We start from the raw sequence: 24,210 nt of genomic DNA, 5'->3' as shown, positions 1-24,210 counted from the left end.
TTAAACGGATTAAGTATTAGATAATATGAAAAAATCTGGTTCCGCCCCAAATTGTAAACATTGGTTAAGATGTTCAAAGACTCGAAGAAACGTGGGGGTCTGGTTTATATACATATATAAACCAGAATCACTTCATACAGAACCACCACTTCGCTCCCAACTTGAAATAAACAAGAGTTAAATGGAGCTCGAATCAAATGAAGCTACGCCGAATCAATCGAATGCCCATTAGAAGCCCTATAAAGCAACCGCTATCATTTCGACCGTTCAACCTGATCCAGCTAAAGAAATTATCTGAAGAGTTCAACTCGATCTTCAATACGACATGGAGGCTACGATGCAGTACTATGGTGAAACATACACGTATAAATGTATCCTTTATTTAAAAATTGTACGGCCACATTTCCAACTGTTTAAAATAATTTATATAAAACCTTTTTATACTGATTTAATAAAATTCAGTGATCTACATACTTTGAATTTAGTCTAGTGTCTCATTACTTATTTAGCAGTTGTTAATTGTGTTTACGCCGTTGTTACAATAAATAAAAAATGTCTTTAATATTCTTATGTTTCGATAAAAACACTATCCTAAAATTTCTCTAATCCAATAACCATTCTTTAAATTTAAGAATCAATAGTCAGACAGACGATTATGTTACTTATGTAAAATCGGCAAAGTAAACATAAACGTATTTTTATTCATACTGTTTAATAAATATTATGCAGAATTGCGATAAATATTTATACATCGACCGACGGATGGCGAGTAATAAAATAAGCAGATTTTTTTATAACAGAAAACGTCATTTTTTATAAGCATCTCTAAATAAGTTTGCATATAGACAATGTTAAAGTTTCCGGTGTTGCCATAACAACAAAAATAAAATTCAGATAGATTCATATTATCCGTCCCAATTTCCTTAACGGATTATAGGTTAGTAAATATGTCGGCCAAAGTTCCAGTGTTGCCATATACGGTAAAATAAAATAATATTTATTATTTATTAAAATCTGTGTTGCCACCCGTTCGCCCGCATTGGCGGCAGGCTAACCCTCCAATCTTTACAAATGGCAACTATCTGTCTGGCCGGGAAATAAAATAAAAAAAACATGCAGAGCTCAGTGGCGCCCTTCCGCTGGGCGGTAGGGCGAGAAATTCGGAGGGCGGGTGGCGCCTGGCCAACTCTACTACAACTCTTGTACAACTACCAATCGCAGAAATTGAGAGTCAGGCGAGTAATGTCGTCGTCCAGATTTTTTTCCATAAATAGGATATTAGTTATTATTGTATTATGCGGGTGATTATGCACGGGAGAGAAAAGGCCGGCGATTCGTGATGCGAGTTAATGGTTATTGATGATGTGTTTTCCTTGATGAGATAACAAATGAGGTGGCCATAAATCAAATCGTATATGTAAATTTTGATGTTGTTATTTATGAATTAATGATAGGTAACTATAGTAATATAAGTTAAATATTATATACTATATATATTTAAAAAAAAAACAAGAGAGTATCTCTGCTTTTATTTCAATAAAAAACAGTTATATTTAAATATGATATAGATAATGGAAACAATTTTATCTTGAACCTAATATATATAAAAGCTACTCGTATGTGTGTTTGCTAACTATTTCCTCATTGTTTCATATAAAGACATTAAATTTTGCCAGAGATTCATTGGACGTTTTTCATTTCTAATACTTCAATTCGTATACATATGGATACAAAATATTTCTTTATAAACGTCGTTATTGCACTCAATCAAATAATTTGAATTAGTTGTGCTCAGAACGAAAATGTGTTCATTCCTCGAATTCCGTTAATATTGACCGTCGTGCCTTTTAACTTTAAAAGATTACAATTTACCTTAAAACCTGCTTTTGCAGTGACCATAAATAAATCTTGGGAATAATTTCACATGGGCAAATATATGTGGCTTGCTTACATATTGAGTTGTTCATACAGATAATATATCATTACATTAGTTTTTTTATAGAATATAATAATGGATAATAAAAACAACATGTGTATTCAATGAAATCATTCTAATCTTCTCACATCCTTGTTTATAATTACTAAGAATATAAGAATTTATACTAATAGAATGTATTTTTTAATATAGAAATACAGATAATGATTTAATAAAATACTAGTACATGTTTTGCTGGTAATATTCTATATTTATTGTGTAGCACGACAATACAACATGTTTTTTTTTATTAAAATGCTTATTATGAAAAAAAAAATATTTTGCATATAAGAAATGCCTTTATAATAACGTAGGATGCAAAATTTATTTACAATAACTTATTTTAAAGACCGCAAGAATTATTTAGATTTCTGTATTTAAAAATGTGAACACTCCGAAACCCAATGGTTATTATGAACACTCCGCTGCGTCACATAGCATGTTTTAAAACTTAAACAAGCTATGTACGAAAGAGCGACAGCGAGTGAGCATTGGTCAGAACAGTGAACACCCCACTATTTGTGGGGTGTTCACTGCTCAGCAAAAAACGAACTGTTTAATAATGATATCTTGTCCCTTTACGAGACACTTTATGAAAAATAGAAGAATAGCCGGAGAATTGTGCATCTTAAAATTTGTGTGAGATATTTATTTTAAATGGAGAAATCAAATATTATATTGATATTAAAATAACCAGGTAGCCGTTAAAAATAATAGGGTATATGCTTCATTTAAAAACGTGCGGGTATCCGGGTCATTTAATGGGTCAGGTAGGGCCCTCTGGCCTGAATTTGGCCAGAAAAAAAATGATATACTATGAATCTTAATGAAATCGAAATATTAAAAAATCGACCACTGACTGGCCAACTTTTGCCCTCCCTCTTGGAAAAAGCTGAAGTGAAATCCTTGATTCTAAACCAGAAATTCTCGGTTTATCCTTCAAAGAAAATCGAAAAAAAAACAGAGTGGAATATATCATGAAAATATTTTTTTGAATATGTCATTTTGGCAAAATCATATCGGAATATATTTTCACCAGTTAATTATATTTTTACTAGTAAAATTAAAATTTCTCTAGCAGGTGCTATTAAAAATATATGATTTCAACTTTTTTATACGTAGTAATATATATATACATTTACATACATTTGCATACACGTATAAATGTTACAGTGAATGCGTGTTTTTCAGTAAAATTATATTTTTACTAGTGAAATCCAAATACATTTTGACTAGTAGATATATATTTCTATGACCGAAAACATAATTTAACTTATGTAATAAAAATAGAAGCGGTAGATTTAAGAAAATACCTGTCCTAGTTTAAAAACTCCCGTAAAACGAAGGCATACTCAGTTTTGCTCATTACAATAAACCCCTAAAGCAGTATTTGAATAGTCATTAAAGACAGTATCAGATAAAGTAGAAGGAAATTAGCAAACTGTAGAATCGATTATACATCAAAAAGAAACATTTTTATCTTTCTTCGTATAAAAAATACAATAAATCTATAATAGCCATAAATATCTTAAATTTCAAAATCTTACTCAGCGTCCTCGGTAATAACCACGAGAATCCTATCTAGGAACGTGAATATCCTCCGCAGAGAGAAAAATACGCGGGGGCGTGGTCCAGACCAGTGGCGCCGATTCTGTATGGATTTTGATACAAAACTTTGCGAATTGCCACCCGCCTGGCACCACCCCGCGCAAGAGGGATGGTTCAACATCCGTATTACGCCTCCTCACCCCCGTGGATGTTACATCACTACCGATCGTTTCATAAGTCTTATTTTGGTGCACTCTGCTCGAATCGAGCTACCAAACCAACAAATATATATTGTATACGTTCGTATCAAACGTATAACTGAAGTATATTCGCAGACTTGCATTTAAAATATCCACATCAGATTCAATTCGTTTAAATTGTGATAAACGTCAAGTCGATTGAACTCTGACCGTTCCGAATTGAAACGAAAGAATGGGCTAAATTGTTTTAAGTAGGGCTACATAGAACTGCGATCAAATAAGTCACTTTCTCTTACTTGATTCCATATTTATTTATTGTAAATCTTAGCTCATGTTAGCTAATGCTTTACATCAGAAAATACACAATCAATACTTACTAAGTAAGAAGTGAGACACCATGCTAAAATTAAAGTCTGTAAATCAGCAATATCTACAATTAATAAATATCACTATGAAAGACCTAGCTTGATATTTTTTAATATTCTTCTGTGAGATTAGGAAAATCTAGGAAAACCTTATCTGTGATGAACGATCTGAATTATTAATATATAATAATTCCTAATCGATCTCCAAAACTCAATACAATATTAAAAAACACATAAGATTTGAACCCAGATTCACTGACTTATACCACTAGTCCAGGGGTCGGCAAATTCTTGGACCAAAAAAGCCAAATATGAGTAGCACAACGGTTTATAATTAATTATTTATTTATTAAGTGAAATTTAAAAAGTAGATTTATTTTATTGATATTATAAATGTATGTATACAATTTTTACAAAAAATGAATTATACACAATTTACACGCATTCCTTAAAACTAATGTAAGCAATGATCTTACATTTCTTTGAACAGTTTTTGTATGTTTGCTATGTAACTTGTAGTTTTTAATTTCAGGCACGACTCCAAATTTTCATCGGTTATTTGGCTTCTTAAAATACTTTGTATAATGTATATGGTTCATGCTAAAAAAATATTGTTCACATACACAATATTTGTGGATCTGAAAATATTAAGAATAGCAAATGCAAATAGCTTGAAAACTATTTCAAGTAGTAAATAAAATCATAGTATCCACTTTCTGTAGATCTTTTAGAGCGCTCCAGCGCTGTTGTAAAATTAAATTGCATTTTTATTTACCCAAATCTATAATTTCAGTGACAAGATTTAGAAATGTTGAGCTACATAACTCTTTACTTGTTCAATCTACAAATTGTATTTTAAAAGTGCTCGTGTCAATATCAAATAGACAAAAATTTAGTTTTAGTAAACATTTTGTCAAAATGCTAGGGACTGTTTACTATTTTGAAATGCTTGGTATTTTCGTATAAAAGATTATTTAATATTTAATATTGCTGTCCTAAAATAATCAGTATCATTAAAAGCATAGCTTTTTGCCGATATTTATACAATTCTCCAAAATGAATCAATGATCTCTTTCTTAAATCTTAGCGAAAAGAAGCAATTTATTTTTGATTGAGATCAGTTCTTCGAGTATCTAAAACGTAGTGCTTCCTTTTTCCTTGTGAGGAAATTACTATAAAATATAATTTTTGCAACCACTGATCTTTTAATTTTGAATATTGATCATTCTTTTTTTCGAGGAATATTAAAATTTCGTTTGGAAAAGAAGCAATACGCTTTAAAACTTCACTTCTTGAAATCCAGCACAGTTTGTTGTGAACAAGAAGGTCTTATCTATTTCACTTAAAAACTGAAGCGCTTTTGCCTCAATGATGTTGGTAATCTTAACTACCAATTCCAATAAATTTTATAATTTCTTGATCATACAATAAAAAGTCAGTACTTTATGTTCAGTGTCTTCTTTTAATATTGAAACAAATTCTTTTTTTACACCTGTCATACTTTTTGCCCCATCGGTTGCAATTAACTAATTTTTATTAAATGGAAGGCGATTTTTTTCATGCATTTAGTGACAGTTTTTACTATGTCATCTTTGTATGTATACCCTGTAAGTGGCAGTAATCTCAAAATTTATTCTTTAAGACCCCCAGATATAGCAGATAAAAATGGAAACTTTAGCTGTATCCTTTATGTCGCAAAACTCATCTATATCAATTAATAAAGAAGGAAATAAATTTACATCTTTGACTTGTTGATAGGTTACATTTAAAGACATTTTAACAGTTATATCTTTCACTGTTTTAGCAGATAACGGTTTTTTTTATTTATTTTAGGAATTTCTGCTTTGTTTTTAAAATCACGAAAATTTCCTGACTCACGACAAATCTTATAAGATCATATCCAGTAATTAATTTTTCTACACTTTCCTAAAGTTCTTCAACTGCTTTCTTTCTTGTGCCACCAAGAAAGTGTTTTGTTGTGAAGTGTCTCTTAAAATTTTATTTTTTGTTATGACACATTTTTGTCTACAATTGAGAGAGGTGGGAGGCCATCTATGTTTGAGATAAATGCGGAAGTATCAACCCATTTATTTTTATTTGTTAATTTTTTGTAACAATAAAATTTCTAATATTATATTTTTTAATACAAAATAAAAAAAATAAAAATAAATTATTACTCATATGTATTTGTGTAATAAATTAGAAATTCCATATCATCAACATATTTAAATATTTCATCTTATAAAATTAAATTTATATTATATATTATCAAAGAAATTTAAACTAAAAAATAATTGTGACTTTGGCAAAAAAGGGACGTACGCGCATACCCCAAGAGCCGCATACGGCTCGCGAGCCGCCGTTTGCCGACCGACTAGTCCTTCATATATCAACGTGACCTAACTTTTTGAGTTCAAAACTAATGTTTTAATAAAAAATAAAAATCAAACAAGGCAAAATTATCGCGGAAGATTAGTAAAAAAAAAACACTTCATAAATTACAAAACGAAATTAAAATAATCATTGCTCAACATAATAATTATCTATGGTACATGTCAAAAATGTTACGCCACGCACCCTCAAAAATCATGACTTCATCACAAAACATAGTTTTCATCGATGAAAAAAAGCTGAAGCTATTACAGATAGTGTACAATATCAATGCACATTAAAATTGAAAAACAAATCAGAGATTACCTCGCAAAACCCATAGTAAAAAATAACCCTATAGCAACTCAAAAACTAGATTTTATAATTCAACGACTTCCTAACTACAAAGCCTTCGGAAATTACTTTATTCCCAGCAGAGTCCTTAAAATACTTCCACCGATTGCCATCGATTATTTCTAAATATTATAAATTCGTCACTTACTTGTCTATATTTTCCATCCGCTTGGAAGCATTCTGATTTAATAGTTATTCAGAAACCGGGTACGCACCCTACACTTCCTTCGGGTTATTGAGTTAAGTTTGCTGCCCGTCGCGAGCAAAATCTACAAAAATAAAATTAAAAATTTAGTTTTAGAATATGTTAATAATAATAATACCTTGCCTATGAGCAATTTGAAAAATTGTGAAATATGTCTAAAATGGCTTTGACAGAAAAATTGCTACAGTGGCAGTGTTTTTGTACATTGCTAAAGCTTTCGATTGAATTTTGCAGGCAGGCAATGTAAATAAGCTAACTAAATTAAATTTGACGAAAGTTTTCTCTTTAGTGAATCTGCCTTAATTAACAAGAATATATAATAGACTAAAAAAAAACGATCAAAACTATTAAAATAAAATGATAAAAAATATTACAAAATACATTATAATTAATATGTTTAGATACATTGAAATAAAATACAATAAAAAATAGTATATGAAAGCTTCGCTTCGAAAACATAATTAAATAATTAGGTATATAAATAATTGAATCAAAAAGTTATAAGTCAATCTAGTTTTAGATTTATTGCAATTTATGTGGAAAATTAGAAAAAAAAATAAAAGTAAAACATAAAAAATATTCACATAAGCAAAATAAAATTGGCATATAAATATCAATTAAGCATTAAATACTCTATACCATATATCAAAAGTTCTCAAATTGTAATATGATTATATGTTATTATAAAATACTCGCCCCGATTACGAAAAGCTTTGCGATAGTTTGAGTCCAACTTACAATGATATTTTAATTAACATTTAACTTTATAGAAACTACATATTAAATAAAGCATATTTCAATGGTTGAATCTCTTTTGGAATAATTCCAAAATGTCTTCTAATATGGTACACAAAGCTCAATATTTGTGAAATCTTTATTTGAAACAATCAAATTATGCAAATTCGATATCGAATCAAAAAGAGCAAAATACAAATTATGATCGATATCGTCATTGCTTATTTTGGAAATAGGAGCTTTTAGTATTTTTTTAAATAGTCTTTGTTATATTTTTCAACTTCCTCCAAAAATAATTAGTTGTGACTTTGTAGTACGATTTCTACTCAAACATTTTTATTTAATAGTTATATAATTCAATAATGTTTTAAGGAGAGCTCAGTTCAAGATATCGAATAGATCCAAAGATTGGTTTTTGTGGGTTCATAGTGCACACGAGATCTATTGCGACATAAAGTTTGATAAATTAAATTACACCAAACCCCTCTCGTCGTTAGATTTTCATAAAAAAAATACATTCACCATTAGATATGTATCACCAAATTAAATTTATGGTTTATTTTAAGAGTCTGATTTTTTAAAATAGAATTTTTTTTAGTAATTTTTGACTCAGTTGTTATTTTTTCTCGACAATAATAAAACGCAAATTGCCGAATACAAAATTCAAGGCACAATCGTAAATTATCATGCTCGTTATATTGTTTAGGGTCATTATCCATTTTTCTCCGCATCATATTATATTTCACATCTAGATTATTCTGTTCTGCCAATTAAGGAATAAACTTAACGACGTATTGTCGTCGCCAATTCGCCATCGGGGGGTGTTTTGCGAGATTTGTACACAGAGTGCACATACAGTACATTTCCTCTCTACTACTTGGGGTTTGTATTTTTTCATCGTCGATTTAGCCGAAGATATGATATCTGAGAGGGTCGTCCCTTACAAACTGTGATATTTGTCATCCCTTCGCCGAATTCGCCACGGAGCCCCACGAAAAGCTCGTGTCAACTGCTCTGGGGGGTTTCACTTCATTTACTTATTAAATGTATCGATTGTGATGGAAGGGAGCGACGGAAACACTTTACTTAAAATAATATTTTCTAAATATGTGCACATAAGCTAGAGTGCTTATTTGTGCGAGTTCAATAACTCCATTTATCATCCGGAGCTTTTGTGTCTCTATGAAGAGAGTAGAGTAATAAGTTTTTTTTACTATGAATATGTATGTTATATAAGAGCGGAAGAAAAAATACAATTAGCAAGTATAAAAACGCTTAAGAAATCAATGAAAGAAATGGCGCACAAACACATTAATAAAATTAGTTTTACGATTGCTTATTGTGTGAGACATAAATTTCGTATAATATAGTTAAAACCTAATTAAATTTAATAAATTATTTTTAGTTTATCTTATTATTATTAAATATGATTAAATATAAACGGCATTTTTTATTTTTAACCTTGCAATAAAATTTTTGTCCCATGGATAAAATAAGTATTAGTATCTAAAATTATACTCTGTTTTTAACTTTTTTGTACATTTTTGCTCAGACAAACTGCTAAAAATTATTGTTTAATTTCATATATTTTTTTAATTAATAATAATAATAATAAACTATTGTTAAACAAAATGTATGACACAAAGATAAGCCAGGTCGATTATATTATCTAAAATTATACGCTACTTAATGCTCTTATATAAACATTTTTTTATGATAAAATCTATTTATTTTAAGATTATTCATAATAAAGTGTAATGTATAATAAATTATGAACTTATTAAAATCTAAGTCAAGGTATTTTTGTAATAATTATGATTTTTTAAAGTTGCTGAAATGAAATTTCTGCTATTAAAATCGCTAAAATAATGTTCTATTATTTTTTTTGCGAAACAATATTATTGTTATTGTAGTGATTTTTTTGCACATTATGGTATTTTTCTAAAAAAATATACATTTTTATATAATAAAAATAAGACCATATATAAAGATTTTTGACACAGATTTAAGATAAGTCAATTCGTATATATAAGCATACGTTAGGTTTTATTTGCTTTGACTAAATACTAAAAAATATTATTTACTAATAATTTCAAGATCAATCATATAATGCTTTTAATAAAATTGATGAAATTAATTTTTGCTATAAAAATCACTACAAAAAGTTTTTGTAAAACAATATTTCTATTTTTCTAGTAATTATACATATTACTGTATTAGTATGAAAAATTGTACATTTTTATATAATAAAAATAAGATCATTAATAAAGATATTTACCACAATTGTAAGATAAGTCGATTCATATTTAAAATTATGTGCTGCTTTTATAATAACAACTATATGCTAAAAAATATTTTTTAATAATAATTTAAAGATCAATTATACTATAATATGTATTTATTAAAATCTAAGTTAAGTTATTTACTTTATAATTATGATTTTAATAAAATTGATGAAAATAATTTTTGCTATTAAAATCACCACAAAAATGTTTTTTTTCAAAACAATATTACTGTTGTTATAATGATTTTTCTACATATTTCTAATATATTATATATTTTTCAATATTAACAATGAGATTAAAAAAATATTTTTGCCACAATTTTAAGATAAGACGTCATCGATATTTAAAATTATACGCTGCTTTCAGCTTTTAAAAAAACAGTTCACAAAATGCTTATATTTTCAAAAGTAATTGCTGCACACAATATAAACTAATTAAAATCAAATTTAAGCTATTTACATTATATATTTGATTTTAAATAAATTGATAAAATTAAATTTTTGCTCCGAAATTTTTTTTAATATTGTAGTGATTTTTCTGTATATTTCAAAATATTTTTTTTTGTACTAAAACATCGTACATAATTTTTTACGACAATGAAAAATTAGTTGATTCATATGCAAATTTAAACGCCGCTTTTTTTAAGAACACCTACACTCTTAATATAAATTTGATGATCAATTATAATTTATAATACAATAATTAAATTTTAACAAGTCGATAATGCTATATGAGTCATGTTTTGCATATTATATTTTTTTTATAGATTAATTGAAATTCTGCATGTAAAAATCCATACAAAACTTTTTCTTGATAAATTTCAATAATACTTTTCGGTAGACTTATGATATAAATACAATCTATTTCAGAGGGTTTTATAAAGCGACTAAAAAAATCAATACAGTTTTTTCGAATATATGGGATATAACGGATTTTGATGACACAATAACTGCGGTAGTTTTAAGGATATTGACATGAAACATATTCTAAAAATACAATAAATATTTAAATATCTCACCACAGTTCTTTAACCAATCTGATCTGCCATCATGTTTTAAAAAAATTAAAATTCCTATTTACATATCTAGAAAAGGCAAAATATTCTATCTTAGAAAATTAAATAAAATAATAATTAAAAATAAACGTTTTAGTTTTGTAACATATATATGGTATTAAACAGTTTTTGATGACACTATTCACTCGCCTATAACTCTTTCCTCAAAAAATAAAATGACTGACTATCGAAATTATATCCGTGAATTTCATTCTGATTCGCCATCTTGGATTAAAAAATTAAAAAATGATTGTACGTTAAAAAAGATCATAAAGAAAATAGTCATCAAAAAATTGTAATAATATTAAAATTTGAAAAGAAAAATACATAAAAAAATGTAATTTACATATATGGGATATAACGGTTTATAAGGAGACGATAACTGCCGTAGCTGTAATCACATCGACCTCAAACTTTTATGAAAAATAACCCTTGTAAATATATTGAATAATTGCGTAATTCAACATGTATCACTATCTTGTTTTTTAATGGAGGTTTTTTTAAATGGTAACAAAATCAGAAAACAAAATTTTATTAAAAATATAATAAAATTGATTTTTGAGTGCTTAAAAATATTTTTTTTAATCATGTAAGAAAACTATGAAAATTAAATCATCGTATATTATTTATTATGTGTGTGGAAAAAATAATTTGTACAGTTTAATTATTAGTACCCTAACTATAAGTCATTTGATTACAAATAGATTTAAAAAAAATATTAGGCTGCTATTAAAATAAATGTGGTATATAACCCTTTAACTCAAATACATATTTCTCAATCAATTATTTACTTTAAAATTTTTTAGATGTTGATATTATTTTGAAATAAAAAGTGATTTTTTTAATTTTATTCAGAAACCACAATTATTTTTCTATCATTATCATAATCTTGAAATTTATTATTTATTTAAATAATTTAACAATGTTGGCAAGATATATCATAGTTATTATGGAAAATACTACTTGCACAGTACTTGCGTAACTGAGCCACTTAAACCATCAACCCTTTACTTACAACCAAATACGAACATAACACATCTCGTGTTGTTTCAAATTAACCAGAAACAATACAAGCCATCTCGCAACGCTTACTGACGTAATAATATGGTGTTACCAAGGGGGTTGAAAATAATTACACCGCAGCGTACAATTATACATTTAAGGGACAAACCCATAATTGGCGATAAACTTTTGGCCGCCTAACGAGCTTGCACAAAGCGTTGATTCAAAGTTAATAACCCGCGAAGGGAATTAACAACGCAATATTAAAACACACGGGGACGATTTTTGTTTTGCAAACTAGATAACATAAAACCGTTCCGGCTTTATTGCACATATAAAGCTTTATGATCAATAAAAATGTATTGTGCTGGATAAGTGGATAAGATGTAGCGATAGAAGAGTTTTAATTTTATTTTTTGTTGGGTGCACGTTTCTAAATATAATTTTCTTTAAAAAGTATGTGATGATTGAAATGGATATAAATCGATGTTCTATTTTTTAAGATAAATATATATAAATATTTATATGCAAGAATGTACAAATATATTAATATCTAAAAAGTATATAATTTAATATTGAAAACAATAATAATTATTTATAAAAATCTAACTTTATGCTTTTAATTAATATTTATTACATTAAAGATACATTTTAGAAAAGCTAACTTCAATTAAAATATAAATTTTAAATTCCTATGGTTTATATCTTTTATTATTTGTTTTTATTAAAAGTAATATAACTTTATTTGTAGTTAAAAACAATTTTAACATTTTTATTAATTATCATTGCACAATAAGATTTAACAAATCAATTGTTTTAAAAACATTAACCTAACTGATTAACATTTGCCAATATTTTTAGGTTGATTCAGACGCAAACCCTAAAATATCTCAATGTATGAATAAATGGACTTGTACCACTTTAAAAAACAACGGCTCATATAAGTTATAATTCCGATTGATAATTTGATAATAGGTTTTCCTAAATTTTACGGATCAATATCGTGATGAATATTAGGTTAATAAAACTATAATAATGAACTAATCTAGTTCATAGAGAACATCATATATAAAAATAAGTCGTGGGTTCTTCAATTGAAAATTGCTAACTAAATGCGTTATTTTGATCATAACCACACACAAAATGTTAAGAGCTTACAGAAAATCAAGCGATAATAATCCAAATTCCTGGATTATTTAAAATAGTTAGGAAAAATATAATAATATAAAATATATTTTTTTATAAAATAAAAACTTCACAAATGGGTGCCGCATGAATGAAAATCAAAATAATCACCATTACGAATTTTGTTCTGCGATTCTTAAATGTTACAGAAACAATCCAAAACATTTAGCCAAATCGAAATTACACCAACAGAAAATTATGAAGACTGTTCGAAAATCTGCTATTAAATTACAATTGTGAGTTATTGCCAAGAAACTGACAAAATGGACAAAGAATTGTTAATTCTGGTCCTAGCAATGAACAATCGAAAAGGTTCAATTCTCGTACACGACAATGTACGTTTGCCTCTTCAAAGGCTGAACGAGTTGAACTACAAAATATTGCCATTAGATTATCACTTGTTAAAGCATTTCATCAATTTCAGCAAACAAGGTGCCACTGAATAAATCAACAACATTTTATAAATATAAATGTATTTATTATATACGATAATAAAGGATATTTCATTGCAATTTCCTTTAAATATTCATTCAGATTAACCTACATTTTGCTTTATAAAAGACCCTCCTATGTTATATAAATAACTTACACACAAGTATAATTTCGGTCTGAAAATTTGGATCTAAGCCCAGCGTTATATTTCAAAAGCTTACACGTATCCACAACACTATCGTATTTCTTTCAAGATTGCATGAAGAAGAGTTTCTATTCGTATAACGCTCTATTTATAAAGAATTTATCTTACAGACAATAAAATATCTATTTTTTATGAACGCGTATAAATCTCATTTATTACACAACTAATGTGTATACTTTATATGTATTAAAGTATCCAGCTTTAAAGCGTGTATTTATTTGCGGCGTAATCAAATCTTCCACTCGAAAGGTTGAAAGTTTTATTTTTTTCGGTGGCGGTAAATCATGTTTTCGCGTAAGGTTTTCAGGCGCCATTTCGCCGGCCGGCATCGCCGCCATTTTGTTGTGAGTTTTTCCAAAAAGGGCGGGCTATGGGGAAAATCCGACGCCGTTTCCATTTGCGCGCACAAAAGGGAGGCAACGCTAGTCGTTCTGGCGCCTCTTGCTCAATAACCGCCGGTATTTCAATGCAGCGGCTCGATTGCATTATGTAACAGGCAATTACTTAATTTAGCTTTATCTGCATTATGACTTTCTCAGCAATAAGTAATAGAACCAAGCAACTTTCATACTAATTTATATTTCACTAAAATTTGTCTTAGAGCTTCTTGCATCAGTCGTGATTAATAAGTTTAAGAATAAAACATAATTTATAAAAACTAGTAGTAGATTTTATCAGGTTGACACAAACAGCTCGTTGAATCAGTGCTCTCTGCGCACATAGCTTTGTTGCAGAAATAGTTTATAAGTAATAGTCCTAACTGCATTGTAGTAAAGAGTGTGCTAAAAAGATAATTAGCAAATGAACTGTCATACTCACTGTAATCAGTGAATATATTTATCGTAACCTAATTTTAACTGTAAGGGACCAATATAAATGGTGATCTTGCAGCTACCCAAGTAACACCACGGTAGCTGGGAAGTTGTTCATTTGAGGACACGACGGAAGGGCGTGTTCCGTTTGACGCCATAATCGTATAAATAACATGTTATATTTAAACCGAAAAATAAATAAAATATATAATCAATGTGGGACACCGTGATTTGTATTTATTATACTGTAAAGTGTTTTAAAGTGTAATTTTCGCACTACGTATACTCTAATTGATAATACGCATCCGCAGAGACGTCGTACAGTGCGCACCGAATAAGTTGTTTCTGTTGTGGAGCGATGAGTCGATTCGCCATCGTGCACAGCAGTTGGAGCTGTGTCCATCCACTTTATGGAATATATTGGTTTACGAGCTTACAAGATCCAACTCGTGCAAGAATTGAAGCAGCTCGGTGTTCGGTGAATAGGCCGAAAACGAGATTGCTCTTGATCCTCATTTTCACCAAAATTTTCCTCAGCGATGAAGCGAATTTTTGGTTAAATGACTACGTCAACAAGCAAAATTGCTGCATTTGGAGTAAAGAAAATTTACAGCCCATTATTGAGATGCCGCTACATCCACAAAATGTGCTTTTTGGGTTGTTGGAATCATTGGTTCAAATTTCTTCATAAATTATGCCGCCCAGAACGTTACAGCCAATAGAAAGCACTATAGATCCATGATTACTTATTTTTCGTAACCTAATTAAATTTTATTAATGTGGTAGAGCTTTAGTTGCAACAAGACGGCGCAACATGCCACACAGCACGCGTCACAATAAATTTATTGAAAAAAACATTCGTTGAACGCATAATTTCGCGTAATGGACCTGTGAATTGACCTCCAAGATCGTGTAATTTAACACCTTTGGATAATTTTATGTAAGAATATATGAAATCGCTAGTCTACGCCGATAAACCAGAGTCGATTGACGACTTGGAAGCCAACATTCGCCGCGTTATTGCCGATATACGGCCCCAGCTGCACGAAAAAGTGATCATTATTGGTAAGCATTAACGTACATCCACACGTTTATTTCTCAAATAAGTTTTGTCTAGGGTCATTTTACTAAATTTGATGCAACGATTACGTGTGGTCCCGACACATATTAAACCGTATACAATACAACAAATTGTTTCAATTATACAGATAGTCAGCTCTGAAATATTAAATATTGTATAGAAAGAAGATGAAATTAATAATATAATAATTATATTAAGTTACTATAAATGTTTAATAAAAAATATATTATTTATATACAGCAACCGCTGTGAACATATATAACGTTTCGTCTGCGAAAAACTAGTAGCGCCGCCGAAAAGTTGTTATATTAGCGATTGTGGGAATGTGGCGCCTGATCTTGCCACCCATCCCGCCATCAGCCATTTTCCGTCTCCACCCCCATCCTGGAATCTTTCTCTTGCCATTTATTTTCAGCGTTTTAAGGATAAACCAAAGGATACGCTATAAAAAAGGGCGCCTGCGAGATCCACTCTAAAAATGTACTATTTAATTTATTACTATTACAGCCATTTTAAATAAAAAATAATAATATCTTTGCTGTTGGAAACTTATTTATTGCATCCAGAATAGCACATTTTGTGGTGTAAATAATAAATACAAACTAGGTAGAATAATAATGGCCTTAAGGATGAGCAATATTAATTTAATAAGTTCGATTGGTGAAGTGCAGGTTAAATTTTAGTGAATTGATAATCTCTGAACTTTCAATCTATATATTTTTTAATAAAGTTTATATAAATCTAATTTCCTGTGTTTCTTTAATTTATAATCGTCGCTCAACTTACATAGATTGAAACCAGCGAGAAATATAAAATCTAATCGCTACTTCTCCTCCTAAAAGAGGAGAAAGACGATGACGAATAATATCCTCTTATAAAGGTATTTCCATGTACGTCATTTCATATTTTTTAGGGGTGGGCAAAAGTTGGTCATTCAGTGGTTGTTTATTTAAAGTTTCCATTTCATTAGGATTCCTAGTACTTCATTAAATGACAAGCATTTTTCTGGCCAAATTTAGAATCCACGTCAAAAGCAATAAAACCGTGCCGTCTCAGTAGCAATACTAGATTATCTTGCGTTCATATTAGGACTTTCTGTAGCAATATTACGACTTACAATAAGTGAGAATCGAATGAACCATATCTAAATCAAATTTTGACCAATGCGAGATCGCAAAAACGATTATCCATTCTCAGGAGACAAAAATTCACGTCAAAAGTAATAAAATCCTGCCGTCGCCATCACAGTGGGAACGTTCGGTTATGTAGCGTTCATATTAAGATATTTTTATAACAATATTATAAAAACTTATAATAAGTAAGAATCGAATGTAGCATATCTAAACCGAATTTTGAACAATAGGAGAGCGCAAAAAAAAATTATCCCTCCTCAGAAGTCAAAAATCCACGTCAAAAGCAATCCCTTCTCAGAAGTCAAAAATCCCTTCTCAAGTCAAAAATCCACGTCATCGCAGTGGGAACGCTCGTTACCGAGCGTTCCCACTGCGACGGCGCCGAAACGATTTTATTGCTTTTGGCGTGAATTTTTGCCTTCTGAGAAGTGATAATTGTTTTTGCGCCCTCCTATTGACCAAAATTCAGTTTGAATACACTTTAACCAGTTTTCTCATAATAGAAGTCCGTAGTAATATTGGTAAGGATAGCTTACATAAGTGCAGGCAAACTATGAAGCAATATGCGAGTTGTTTGTACTTCTTCTTCCGCTTATTTTCCCCTGAGAGAAATATTTTTTACTTGACCTAATGAAAATTATAAATTAGTTTTAAAACCTTCATTAGGTTAGGTTTGTGTTAGAATAGCAAATAGACATTTCGCAACTGTTAAATTGAATTTCATAAATATTTTAGAGCAGCATATAATTTCATTAGCGCCTATTAGTTAAATTATATTTTCGCTAGTTAAAATATATATCTGTTGGTGAAAATGTATTTGGACTTCACTAGTGAACATATAACTTTACTAAAAAATACATATTCACTTCATACTTACTGTTATTTATACATCGCATGTAAAAAAATAACAGTAAGTATGTAAATGTATGTATTACTAATTATGGAAAAGTTGAAATCATATAATTGTACTAGCTCCTGCTGGATAAATTATATTTTCACTGTAAAAATATATTTCTACCGGTGAAAATGTGTTACGATATAATTTCACTGAAATGACATATTTGAAAAAACATTTTTGGGATAGATTTGAGATAGGGTTCTCAATCGAATATTTGAATATTCGACCGATTTTCAACTAGGTATATGAATATTCGAATAATTGATTGAATATTTGTAAGATGTTTGAATGTAATTTAAAAAAATCTTAGAATGAAACAATTTGAATACTTGAGCAATACAGGTAAACGTTATTTCTATCGATATACCAGAGTGACTAGTGCCATTCCAAAATCTATGATTTTTATGCGCCTTTATTTTGTTTTGAAATTCGAGACAATAAAACGCTTCTTCTCAACAAAAAAAATAGTTTTACGCCTTTGAAAAACATTATCGACGGTATATATTATGACCGAAATTCACAGAATCTGTTCTTTAAGCGAAACAAAATGTTGAGTTCGTTTTACTTTTTTTTATTTGTTTTTTAAGACACACAGATATTATTTTATATTCAATTTAACAATTCGATCTCGGTTAATTTATTTCTAGTTATTTAATTTATATGCAAATCTGCATAAAACAAACAAAATCCATATTAATACGATCTTTATGTATATTAAATTTGTCATATATACAATAAATTCAATAAAATTATGTATTAAAAATGTTTCATCAATTTTACTGAATTATTTTAATCGCAGCTGATCTCAATTTTGATGATTTAAAAAAGCTGAGCATTTAATGATTAATTAAAATAATTATTACTGAGCAAAAATTATTTTATAATTTAATAATATTTATATGCACTAATTGGTTAAATAAATTAATATCGGTAAAAACCGAGAACAAATTACAAATATATTCTAATACTTTATTCATTTTTTATGCAATATTCGAATAGTTAAGCCCTACACCATTTCGTCATAATTGGTTGTGGCAGCAATAAGTAGGCGAGTACTAAACCTCCCTCACTACAAGTAATTGAGAACCCTAATTCGAGATTATTTATTTTTAGATTTTTTTTGAGGGATAACCCGATAATTTCTGGTTTAGAATCAGGGACGTAATTTCAGATTTTCTCAATATTTCATCCCTGGGTATTTGAGGAACCTTTTCGATAAGGAGGTAGTTTTTGTTTACTCGGAGATTGCAATTATTTATCCAACATCAAGAAAGCTGCAAACTAAATAGCGGACCGATCATCAAAGTGAATCGCATTCCTCGTAACATAGTCGTAGAAAGAACACAGTCTCAAAAGCGGAAGTTTTTTCTAGTCAGATCGAATATTCTGATGATAAATAAGATTGGGAAAATGACGTAATATGGTATTTTCCGATATTAAAAGGCAGACTGTGTGATAGAAGCAGGGCTTCGAATCTGAAACAAGAAAAAACAGAGCTGAACCGAAAAAAAATATCGGTTTATTTCGGCAGGCAGTCACAAAAAGTGCAAGCTGTGCAACATTTAAAAAATATTTGGAACAAATTACAAGTTTTAGTGAAATCAATTTTAATCACAAATGACAAGCACAATCATCTAATGAAACGTCTGTTGAAAAGATAGACGATTTAGATGATTTTTAAGTAGTATATGGCAATAGAGACACAGATTCCCTAATTCTACAGACGTGGGCATTGAATTATTATTGAATAACTTTAACCATGTACAAAGATTAGATAGAAAAACATATCTTAGAATTTTCGGGAGGAAATTAAAATACATCTCCTCATTTACACAAAATTAAAATATTTGTTTTTAGGAACTCCAGAAACACAAGTTAGTGTTAAAAGGGCCTTCTCCGGTTTAAAGTTTATTCTAAGAGACAATATAAATAGTTGAAATGAAAATACTACATTGATACATTTTTTAATGCTTTGAGGTAGCTACGAATTTGTTTCGTTTACGTATGTTTCCTTTAATAAGTTATATTATATCCTTTTAATTAATTATTAATTATTATTATTTATATTATATTATTGTATTAATTCGTGTAATATGTTTATTACAGAAAAGGAATAAAATTTATTAAATTATTTTTTTCTGGAACGAAAACCGGAACCGATCTGATATTTTTTTAATGAACTGAAACGAAAACCTAATCCCTAGATAGAAGCCCTTTTCCACAGAGAATCAGTATATAGAGAGAAAGAATCCAAAAGAGATGTAATGCATCTAATAATATATAATATACAAACAAATTTAAATTAATGGCTTACAAAAGAAAACTGGAATTTGTTACTGCCGTTTTTATGTCATTAATCAATATCTAGAACTCCCGAAAGAGTGAAATATTCTTTTTATAATCGACCGCCATAATCGAAGTAGATCATCTGAGCGATCAAGATCCAACGATTTTTTAATAATATTCCATGACAAACTTTGTCTATGGCCTTTTCAAAATCAGTATACTTAATCAATATAATACATATTGAACCAGCTATGTTTCGAAGGACAACACTATGAATAATAATAATAAAATCGATCATAACCTCAAAAGACAGGTCGGCAGTTTTCAGTGCCACAACCTACCTTGCCATTTGCTGCCACGCGATTTTCCCTCGCAGGAAAAGCCACGCCTCAAATAGACCACGCCTTTTGGGGTGAAAAAACCCCGATACGTGCGATGCTTTCTACACGCAAAAATGATATTTCATCTGTGAATTATGAGTCATATAAATCTTGGATTGTTTTTTCTATTGCTATAAAAATATAAGCTATAAAAACATAACGCAAATATCATACATCGCAAAATGTAAATTTAATAAAGAAAATCGTAGTAAAAAGTGGCTTTATTTTTATGGTACGCCACAGATTGAAATGTGATGGTTTGGTGATATTTAAATATTATATTGCATAAAACATAAAACGTAACATAAAATATAGTTATCTAAAGATAAATTGCTAATTAATATAACAAGATCAATTTTGTTTTGCATCGCGAATTTTCTGTCGAGATAATTATCTACGCATCGTAAAAGTTTATATATTTTATTCACAAAATATAAAATAATATTACGATGTTTATTTACACGTGCGGAACATATTTTTGTAAATCTAATAATAATATAAAAAAAATTACGAACCACGATGCCCCACAATATTTTTTTGTCTGATTTCTTATGTATTTTATCATTGCTAGTATCTGAAAAAAATAATTATGATTTCTTAAAACGTTAATGTAATACCGATTTGTGAGTTACATAGTTAGAACAGTAAAATAAAAAGTCAATATAATTTTAGAACATAATATCGATTCAACCCAAAACCGTGATTTAATGATGATATTAAAAATGCTTTAAAGATAAAAGTGATGAAGCATATAAAATATTTAATATTATAAAAACCAAACGGGTAGAATATGAAGTTTTAAATGAAAAATGTAAAACATACCAACAATATAGAAATAGGGCAGTCAAAAGAATAAGAATAGCCAAATAAATGGTATTAAAAATCGATAGATGAAATAAAAAATAACCCGAATAAGATATGGAAAACAATAGAAAAATAAATTAATTATACTTTCTTGTTTACCATAGTAACCATTGTTGTTTATAATATATATTAATGATATATATATATATACAGACGACACTTTAATTTATTGCATAGGTGATAATTTTGAAGAATTAGTAGATAACTAAAATAATGAATTACGTATTATAGAAAAATGGTTCAAAAATAATGTAGTACTTAAACTAAATGAGTATAAGACTAAATATATGTTTATTAATTATAAAAATATGTTAATATATATAAAATTGCCCCACTTTAATTATTGTGTAACAATATTATATATGCTTAATAAATTAAATAAAAATATGTTGCAAAAATTACAAAATAGGACAATAAGAGTAGTTTTAAATAAAATTAGATTTATTAGTTGTAGAAGTATGATTAAAACGGTTGTATATTTAAGAAATATTGCGAAATGTTTCAGTATTTATTTATAAGTTATAAAATAATATATTACCAGAGTATTTTAATATGTATTTAATAAAAAAATAAAGATGTACATAGATTTAATACAATAAATAGAAATAATTTCAGGATAGATAGGTGTATAAAAACGAGTACGGCCAGGGGATTAGTGTACGGAAGTGTGAATTTGTATAATAATATTCCTATGACAATAAGCAAAAATCAAAATGTAGTTGGTTTCCTCAATGGAATAAAGAAACATTTTCGTACATTAAGAAATAAATTATAATATCAAAATATTTTTTTATATTCTGCTTATGTTATATTTTCTATGTATATTTTGAATACATTTGATAATTGTATAAACAATTACTTATATTAACTAAATAAATTAATAAAATAAATAAGTAAATATACGTGTCTGTTCTAATTGTTGTACTGCATTGTCATTGTTGGGATGAACCCTTAGAGAGCTCGGCTGTATCAGATCAGACAATCAAAGTGAAAGCTGCTGCTGCTTTTCTAAAGGCCGTCTCGGTCGATTCGGCGTAGCTTCGCTCGGTGCAAGTTCAGCTAAACTCTTGTCATATGTCACTAATTTATAAACATTGACTTCAGTATGCTGTCTCACCACTTACTTAGTAGTCTTTGATTGTTTTACCCCTATTATAACGCATCAGGCTTACGTCAATCATGTCATAATCATGTCATAAACATATTAATATTTGTTGTATTTAAATAAAATAATTATTTTACATATTATTACTACTTAAAAGATAATTTTTATTTCAAACTTATATTAAAAATTAATAAAACATTTTTTAAATAAAATTAGACTAAATAAAATATTTTAAAATTATAATAAATAATATAAATTAATTCAGTGGTTCATAATGTTTATAACAAATCTGGCCAATAAAATTTGTTTTTCGACCACACTAGTTTGACAGCTACGCATTGACGAAACATAACCTGTCACATTGTGAGTGCAAGTTTCAATAATGGCTGGCGTAGTAAAGAAAACTGCGTCACAGAAAATTCCAGGCACTAAAATATCACTTCAAAACTCTCAATTGATAACTTCGTCTGGTATTCCATCACTAGATCATGTTATTGGTACGTAACGTTAAGCATACAAATTATTTTGTACAATATGTAAAATAACACATTCATTGTTACATTAGGAGGTGGCCTTCCACTAGGAAGCGTATTTTTAATCGGTAAATAATACTTATAAATATTTACATTATAATCAAGCTGTTGTTACATACTCTTTTTCTTGTTTTGTAGAGGAAGACACTTATGGCAAATATTCAAATGTAATGTTTAAATATTTTTTATCTGAGGGAATAGTATGTAAACATAATATATTTTTATCTACGTTGGACACCAACCCTGAAAAACTGGTTAGATATTATTATCGCTCATTAATATCCTTGAATATTATCTTATATATTATTAAAAATATAGATTTCAGACTTACCTGCACCTACAAATGCAGAAATAGAGACATCTTCAGATAAACAAACATCGTTAGACGACGAGTTGAAAATCGCATGGAGATATAATAGTTTATCTGCAGTTCAATCTACACTTGATTCAAATTTGCAATTTGGTCATTATTTCGACATTAGCAAACGTATGGATGAAGACGTTATAAAGAGTGCCTCAATTGATATATGGAAATTAAAAAATATAAATTGTCCGTACTTTTTTTTATTATAATATAATCATTGATATATTTATAATGAATTTCATCAACAAATATATTTTGTTACAGCTATTGAAAATCCTGCCTACAGTGACTTATTAGTATCGTTAAAAAATAAGATATTAGAAAGCAAGATGAACGCCGAGGAATCAAAGAATGTATTACGAGTAGGTATGAATTCAATAGGATCACCGTATTGGCAAAGATTCGATAAATGTGAATCAAACAATGCGAATGAAGGCAAGAGTCTTCTCAAATTTGTTTATTGTCTTCGGGCAATAGTTAGATCGACTTGTACAGTTGTACTTCTGACTGTTCCTACACATCTCTACCAGGTATTTAATTATTTGGTAAAACATTATTAAATACAAATCGTTCTATATTATTTTAAATTATAATTGCAGAATAATGACACGAGATTACACTTGCTGCATTCAGTCGACGGATGTATCAAATTAGAGTCATTTTCTGGCACCGATAGAGAAAATGATACAGTTCTTAGAGATTATCACGGTCTGTTTTTCTTACCAAAGTTGCTTTCGATGAATACTATATCGCCGTACGTGCCGCCGACTTTGGATTTGGCATTTAAACTTAGGAGAAAAAAGTTTTTAATTGAAAAGTTGCATTTACCGCCTGGTAAA

At 28.8% G+C, this 24,210-nt stretch overlaps 1 protein-coding gene across 1 annotated transcript in view; it reads left to right on the top strand.

Annotated features, from left to right (window-relative positions):
- Positions 1–22,769: 22,769 nt before the first annotated feature.
- Elp4 (Elongator complex protein 4) overlaps positions 22,770–24,210 on the top strand; it is a 1,701-nt gene continuing 260 nt past the window's right edge. Inside the window, exons 1-6 of the mRNA XM_088201416.1 lie at positions 22,770–22,971; positions 23,040–23,075; positions 23,146–23,261; positions 23,326–23,557; positions 23,636–23,901; positions 23,971–24,205. Coding sequence (XP_088057542.1) covers positions 22,857–22,971; positions 23,040–23,075; positions 23,146–23,261; positions 23,326–23,557; positions 23,636–23,901; positions 23,971–24,205 — 1,000 coding nt within the window. The 5' untranslated portion in view covers positions 22,770–22,856. The remainder of the gene's footprint in view (positions 22,972–23,039; positions 23,076–23,145; positions 23,262–23,325; positions 23,558–23,635; positions 23,902–23,970; positions 24,206–24,210) is intronic.

Source organism: Plectrocnemia conspersa, unplaced genomic scaffold (genome assembly GCF_051122295.1).
Source record: "Plectrocnemia conspersa isolate PC_06_02 unplaced genomic scaffold, ASM5112229v1 ptg000013l, whole genome shotgun sequence".
In the NCBI taxonomy this organism is placed as follows: domain Eukaryota; kingdom Metazoa; phylum Arthropoda; class Insecta; order Trichoptera; family Polycentropodidae; genus Plectrocnemia; species Plectrocnemia conspersa.
This window is presented reverse-complemented; position numbering and strand designations above follow the sequence as displayed.